This window comes from Geospiza fortis, unplaced genomic scaffold (genome assembly GCF_000277835.1).
Source record: "Geospiza fortis unplaced genomic scaffold, GeoFor_1.0 scaffold29, whole genome shotgun sequence".
NCBI classification, from domain to species: domain Eukaryota; kingdom Metazoa; phylum Chordata; class Aves; order Passeriformes; family Thraupidae; genus Geospiza; species Geospiza fortis.
Genome location: NW_005054349.1, coordinates 4,709,685 through 4,717,245, shown reverse-complemented (window position 1 = coordinate 4,717,245; position 7,561 = coordinate 4,709,685). Strand labels below are relative to the sequence as shown.

The following is a 7,561-nucleotide window of genomic DNA, read 5'->3' as shown; positions in this document are numbered from 1 at the left end:
CCTGGGCTGGTTTCCCCCCTGCTGCCCCATGAAGGCTGGAGCAGCTGCCCTGGCAGCCGGGATCCTCGGGGGCACCGGGGTGCTGCTCTTCCTCATCGCCTTTGGGACGGATTATTGGCTCCTGGCCACCGACACCTGCGGGGTCCTCGAGCATGGGAACAGCACTCTGAGCACCGGGGGGGTGAGCTCTGAAATCTTCTGCTTTGAAAGGACTTGCCTAAATAATTTCAGATCTTAAAATTTTGAAATCTCTGATAATGTTTATGCTCGATGAAAGTGACCTGTTAATGTAAAACCTCAGCCTGAGGTAAAACTTTAAATGCTTTAAAATCCAACATGGCTTTTCCATAATATTGAGCATTTTGACTGGAGTAAATTGTGTCTAGGAAGCATTAAGAGATCTTTGTAATCTGGCAGATATGAACATTAGAGAATGAAAGGCAAAAATGTAAGAGCTTTAGCTGTTGACAGCATTTCCCTCTAAAGACAAAAGATATCTCCTGATATTTGCCATTGAAAGATTTCTCCCTCTGTAGTTTTTTCATTTAAAACTAGTTCACGTTTAAAAGTGTGGGCCTTGGCAGTCGCTTCCATCTGAAGTGGTACAGCTGCAGCACAGACACCAAACTAAAGTGATCAGACACAGAGCAGAGCAGACGGGTTCCTGCTTATCTGACCAGTGGCCTGGATATCCTCAAAGTAAGGTTTATATAGGATTTTAGTTAGAAGGAAATATAATTTTCAAGGGACAGCTTGGTATTTTAGTGCTAAGGGCTGGTGTCACTCGTTTATAGGTCCCTCAAGTTGGATTCTTGCTGCACTTGCTGTTGTCGAACTCTTCAATGAAATAACAACCAGATCAGTTCCTCGAGCCACCCACTCCCCCGAAATGTTTTTGTGCCAATCAATGTGTGGTTTCCATTACAGAATGACAGGAAGATCCTCGTTGTGTGCAGACTTTTTGTTACTTCAAAGTTCAATCCAATTAGGTTTGATTTTTTTCCTGGTGCAGTGAGTCACCCTGGGTAGGCATCATGATGCCAGCAAGAAATATTTTTTCTTTCATTTCAGAATCCCATAATCAAATGTAGGGCACTGTTTGCTTGAGTCATGGTTCCAAATGACTTTCCTAACTAAAAAAAAAAAAATTATGATGGAAAAAATGCCTGGAGAAGTGAAACAGAAAACAGGGTCTTTAGTTTCAAGCAGCTCAATAAAGCCTGGGGATGGCAGAAACAGAGAAGTGCCACTTGTTTTTTGTGTACTTGGGAAGTGACAGTGTTAATTGTTTCACATTTTAGTTGTTTTTAAAAGTGGAGAGAACAGAGGTGATGCACTGCACAACACAAATAAACATCTCAAACATTTCAGAGATGCTCTTGGCCAAGTGCTGGGGAGCCTGACGCTGAGGCAGTGACTTCAAAAGCACCAGGCACAAATAGGAACTACTCATACTCTTCCCTCTGAGCTATTTTATTTCTATTTCAGACACTGTTTCTATTATTTCTGTTACTGGTTGTGGATAACAGCCTCTGTTTTTACTTTCTCTGCCCTTTCTTAAACTGTCAAATCCTGTCCCTTACAGATAAGGATGGGCTGAGTATCTGGCAAGCTCAGTAAAATGTGGATGCACCAAGTCAGAGCCACCGGCTGAGGAGGTTTCAGGGCTGAATGTTCCCCTTGTCATAGTCAGGGTTTTATCCTGAAAGTAAAAGGAGAATCAGGTCAGAGCTCTGGAAACTGCTATAAGGTGATACATAAAACATGTAGGAGAGGGAAGCAGAAGATCTCTGGGGAGAACTCAGAGCCCCTTCCAGGGCCTAAAGAGGCTCCAGGAGAGCTGGAAGGGGGCTGGGGACAAGGGATGGAGGGACAGGGCAAGGGGCAATGGCTTCCCACTGCCAGAGAGATGTTGGGGAGGAATTCTTCCCTGTGAGGCCCTGGCACAGAATGCCCAGAGCAGCTGTGGCTGCCCCTGGAACCTTGGAAATGTCCAAGGCCAGGCTGGACAGGGCTTGGAGCAATGTGGGACAATGGAAGGTGTCCCTGCCCATGGCAGGGGTGGCACTGGATGGGTTTTAAGGTCCCTTCCCACCCAAACCTATTAACTTGTGACAGGATAAGTACCTCTAGCACCTCCCTGCTGAGTCCCATCTCCTTTCTGTGGCTATTCCTCTATGGACGTTCCCCATCCGTCATGAAACTTAATTTTGTCACAGTCCTGTCTCCTTTACCAAACTGTGTGTGGGGAAGATAAAGCTGATTTTGAGGATAATTTTAATAAGTTCTTTGGTAAATCTTCCATGACTGGACTTTGCAATATTGTCCCTTCAAGAAAGACCAAAATCTTGTGCTGGCAGGTCTGATCTGGGGGTTGGAGGAAGGTGTTTGAGGAGTAGAACACACCCAGAAGGCCCAGCTCCCGGAATTCCCATCCAGTCTGGCTGGCAGGGGGTTAACAACAGGAGAAAAGGAGGCAAATGGTTTGTGCAGGTCTGCAGGACAATTTGTTGTCAGAACATTTTGTAGCTCTGACACGGCAGAAAGTCAAGGACAGCAGCTCCTCCGTGTTCCCCAATCCCTCCAAAACTGACTCAAAAAACAAATGAAAACCCCATAAAAAATTAAATCAATGTCTGTCTAAGCAAAGCATCCACTCTTTGTACCATGATGTTCCGTGTTTCAGCCTGGACTTTCATTCCTCCCCAGGCTGAAGCTCCAACAGAGGTTGGGAATGAGATCCTCACTTTCCACCACGAGGGTTTCTTCTGGCGGTGCTGGTTCTTTGGTGAGGGCCACCCCGAGAGCATCTGGACCTTCTGGTACAGTGAGTACAATGCCACACTCCCTATCCACAGCATTCCATCACAGCTTAATGGGAAACAAACACAGGCAGTGCTCCCAGGGATGAGGAGACAGTTTTTATTTCATTTTTGTCATTTTCATCTTCTGTCAAAAGCAAAGCTGGCTCACTCTTTTCGTGCCCTTTCTATGCTCATTTTTTGACTTGGATTTTGCTCTCAGAGGATTGTTCATTGAAATGTTGCAACCTCATGAGGCCATTTAATTGATCACCTACAAGGTTACGTGAAGTGGTGGCTTCCACCAGCAAGGAGATGCTGATCCTTCCTCCTCCTCCCTCCCAATACCTCTTGATGTTTGTGCTCAGCAAAGTTCTGTAAATGTGAGCCCATGCCCTTCCCAGCATCGCTGTTCTGTCCCTATTTTCTGCCTTCCAGGTGCTCAACATTCCCAACTCCCACTGGTTTCAGCACTGGGAAGGCTGGAACTGCACGTTCGTGGTATCCCTGGGTGCTCAGGACCAGTGGTGGAAAGCCATTTTATTTTAAGTCCTTACTTTTTTTACTTTTTAAGATCATTGAAATTACACTTGAAAATAAACAGAGAGAGATGCAAAATCCTTTATTTTTTTGAAAGCACATTCCCTCATCAAAAACAAATTGAAGGAAGGGACAAAACCAGTTCCGTGACCCTGGCTGGTGCCACCCTGGTGTCCCTCGTGCAGTGAAGGGTTGGCCCCATGAACCAGGTGTTCCCACCAGGCACAGGAAAGGAGTGAGACCACACCAGGACACACCTGGCACCAGCCCTGCTGGGAGCCACAACTCTACAGTAGGATTTGGGATAAAATCCCCCCAGATTTTAAATAAATTCTGCAAAGGCTTCAAACACCACAGAAACCTTGGCCCTGTGCCCACTGAGGCCTCGATGGAAGATGTTCCTGAGGTTGTGGAGCAGCACAATCCCCTCAGAGGGCACTTCCCTGCAAATAGTGCAGGCTCCCACACTAAATTTACTCTGCAGTGATTAAAATTTCAAATGACTTCGCTGTCCCCCAGCCCCTGACCTGTTTCCTGTAAAATCTTGCAGGAATACTTCCCGCCACCACTCAACAATGGGAGGTTTTTCACGCAGGAAATTTGTGATAAAAAAGGACAGGCTTGAGACAGGGAGTTTGCTACTGAATTACATTATATGGAAATACATAATATAATTTTACCTGAAGTAAAATGAGTCACTCTGATAACTGGCAAATTTTTTGCTACTTCTTTAGGTATTTATTATAATAGGATTGATCATGGCAAATTAATTTGCTGGTCTTGTGGATGTAATAATTAATTCAATAGGTATTCCATAGTCAATTTAGCATGAACTAATGTCCACCTATTATAAAGTGCTCCTTTGAGCTGGGGAACATATTTAAATAAGTGGCCAACCATTAATTAATTCATTTAACATTCATTCTATTACTGTTAATCATGATAAGCCTCAGTGGTATTAATATTGATGGGGCACTTCCATTCTAATTGTGCTTTTCCTTCTCACCAGCTGGAGGTCTTGGAAGTGCCTTGTTCTCCTACCCAAACATTTTGACCCTTCCAGGTGGTCAGGCACATTCTCTGGAGGAAAACAGCAACAAGAATATTGACACTGACTTCACTGGTTCCATCTTTCATGATTTTTGTCCACCTCAGAGTCAGGTTATGAAGATGAGAGGATGTGTAAGAATCAGTCTCAGATCCTCTGATATCTCCCCTCTTTTGTAATTATTATTTCTATTTTTATTTTTCTCTCTAACCAAGATTTATTATCTTTTTTTTTTCCCTCCCAGCCTTCTGATTTCACTGAGGGTTTTGCAGGTTTTGCACAACAGCACATCACCATTTCAGTACTGAAACTGATTCTGCAGGACATAATCCCTAACTGGGATTTAATTCTTCTTTTCCTTTATCTTTTCCAGCCAGCCAAGCCCACCCCAAGTTCTGCATGCATGGCTACCTCTTCCCCATGCCCATTGCTGTGGGACCTTTCCCCCATCCCTCCTATGACACAACTGCAGGTGAGTTTCTTTCCTTCTCCCCCAGCAGCTCCTTTTCCAAGGGATTAGGCAGAGATTTGGGATGTGTGTCAGTGCTGTGGTTTTCCTGTTGTAAATTCACACAGCCAAGACCTCTGGAAAGCTCCTTCACAAGCCAGTCCTGCTGGCTTGGCTGCCCAAGCCCACCTTGAGAGGTTCTCCCATGTTTTCTCCTCCAGCCTGGAGTGCTGGGATGGGCTGAGCTCCCTCCCAAGGGTCTCAGCTCCTCCAGGTGAGCAGGGCAGGAGGATAAATCCATTCTCTCCCATCTCCTCTCTCACTGGGAGGAGCTGGAGCCAGGCCACCCAAACCCAGCCTGAGTGCTGACTCCATCCCAGAATCTGGTTTTCTGGGGTAGCTCAGGTGTTGATTTGTTGCAAGACAAAATAAACAAGCACTGGAAAATTGGTTAAAAACCAAATTGTTAGAAAATCCACGTAAGTGGCTGGCTTATTTTTAAAGCAATGAACACTACACAGTTGGAGAGCTTCCTTTCAACCGGGTCCCTTTTTATTTATGTTTCTCTATATTTTCCAAGTTCTTTAATGAATCAGTTGCTGTTAGGAATTTTAATTTGCTAAATTGGTGGCAGCAGTTAGAATTAATTCAATGATCTTTTTTGAAATGAATTGATTTCTTTAAATAGTGTGCATCAGTCTGCCTTGCCTCCGGGGATGCAGGGCAGGCATTCTGCACAAACAAACATCTTGACCTTTTCCTTAGCCTTTAGTAGTACCTTTTTTTGGTTTTTATTTTATTTTTTCTTCTCTATGAGAAATTAATTAAAATAAAAAATATTGTCAGTAGGAGCATGCGAGGAAAGGCAGCTCATTTCTTTGGCTGTGCAGAATTCCTGCCCCGGGGTGTGGAATGGATCCGAGGAGCTGTGGAGGGAGGAGGAGGAGGAGCTGGTGCAGGACGTGCAGCTAACACGCGGGATGAGCAGTGGGATTGTTTCTGCTGGGGCGAGATGGACACAGCGTCCCGGTTCTGAGTGATCCTGCTGATAAACACACACACGCTGCTTTTTCCATCCTAAGAAAGGGCGCTGGAGGCGCCAGTCCTGCTGTCCCTGCCTGTCAGCCCCGGCTGTGGAACCCTCCCAGACGTGTCCCCTGGGGCAGTCCCGGGACCATCTCGGGATTCTCGGGGCTCTTTTCCCACCCCAGTGGTTCCGTGGCTGTGCCGGGATGTGGGGGCTGCGCTCGGGGCACTGCGGGCTCTGCCTGTCCCCATCACCTCGGGGGCGGCTCAGGGGGATGGAGCACCGGGATCCTCCCTGCCCCATCCTCTACAATTCCCTGGGGGAGCAGGGATAACACCGGGATCCTCCCTGCCCCATCCTCTGCAATTCCCCAGGGATAACACCGGGATCCTCCCTGCCCCGATCCTCTGCAATTCCCTGGGATAACACCGTGCCGCTGACACCTTTTCTTTCTAACCAGCCCTTCCTCATTTGCCAGGGCTGACAAAGCAGGAGGCTGTCCAAGGGAGAGGAGTCCTGCAGCTATTACCTGCTCCAGAGATAATTCTGCCTTATCTGCATCCTCTTAGGCTCCCTGAGAGAAACGGGTGACGGGAGGTTAAACATGAAAATGAATTCTGTGGTTTTGGAGAGTTCAAGATACTTATCTCTCCCTAAGTGGCTCTCCTGACAAAATGGTTTCAAATGAGGAAAACGCATCTTCTCTGTATCATTTCTCTTTCAAGTGTGAATCGTTTCAGCACTACCCACTTGCCCGTGCTCGGCTTAAATCGAGCTGGAGCTTCTGGAAAACAAGTGGCAGGGTGAGGTGTGGTGGTCCAAGGGATCAGATAAATCAGGGGATGGGGAGCAGGCTATCAGAGGGTCTCTGCTGGAGGACCACTCCCTTTGGATAAGGTTTATGGCAATGTCTGCAAGACACTTGGCTACTGGGAGACTTGAATTAGTGGGCTGCATCCCATCCTGTTCCAGCTGGTGGGATGTGATGGACCAAGCTTGCTCACTCTGCCTGGGGTGGTTGGAGTCATAGCCAAACCCCCAAATTCCTTGGATGGACAGGCAGCTGCTCTCCTGCCCCTTCTCTTTCCCAGAGTCTAACAAGGCCATTAAAGGGGAATTCATGAGTTCCTGTTTTCCCTGCAGCCCTGCTAGCAAACACTGCTTTTGTTTTAAACCAGGAGCCTGGCACCTTCCCGAAGTGTTAATTAAAGTGGAACAATGCTGTGGTCTGAATCCACCTCTCCAAATTTTGCTGTTTTCTTTCCTTTCTTGCCAAGCTTTTCCAACCTTCCCCAGCCCAGCTAAGAGCGATGTCCTTTCCTCCCACCCTTTTTTTTTGTGTGTGCTTCCCTGGCAAACCTTCCCAATCCTTTGGCCTCATTCCAGTCCCATTCTGTGGGGCATGACATTTCCCCTGAACCCGTGGCTGTTCCAGGTGCCCTGGCAGAGCCAGAGCCTCAGCTCTGCCTGCCACAGCAGCGTCTCAGCTTGTTGTTTTTACTGTTGCTAAAGCAGGAGTTAAACATGGCATCATTAAGAAAAAAGATTTCTGAGGTTGAAATTTCCCTCTTTCCCACTCCTTTCTGACTGACTTTGCTCCTGTTGCAGTGTACAGAGGTTTTTGGACGGCGTTCATCCTGCTGGCCGTGGCTGCCGGGCTCGTGGGGGGGCTCCTGCTGGTCTGTGGGGGCCCCCTC

General features: G+C 47.0%; 1 protein-coding gene across 1 annotated transcript in view; it reads left to right on the top strand.

Annotated features, from left to right (window-relative positions):
* The window catches only part of LOC102035394 (transmembrane protein 182-like), a 15,039-nt gene continuing 7,478 nt past the window's right edge, over positions 1–7,561 (top strand). The window contains exons 1-4 of the mRNA XM_031058836.1: positions 1–181; positions 2,710–2,827; positions 4,763–4,861; positions 7,473–7,553. Of these exons, the coding sequence (XP_030914696.1) occupies positions 29–181; positions 2,710–2,827; positions 4,763–4,861; positions 7,473–7,553 (451 nt within the window). The 5' untranslated portion in view covers positions 1–28. The remainder of the gene's footprint in view (positions 182–2,709; positions 2,828–4,762; positions 4,862–7,472; positions 7,554–7,561) is intronic.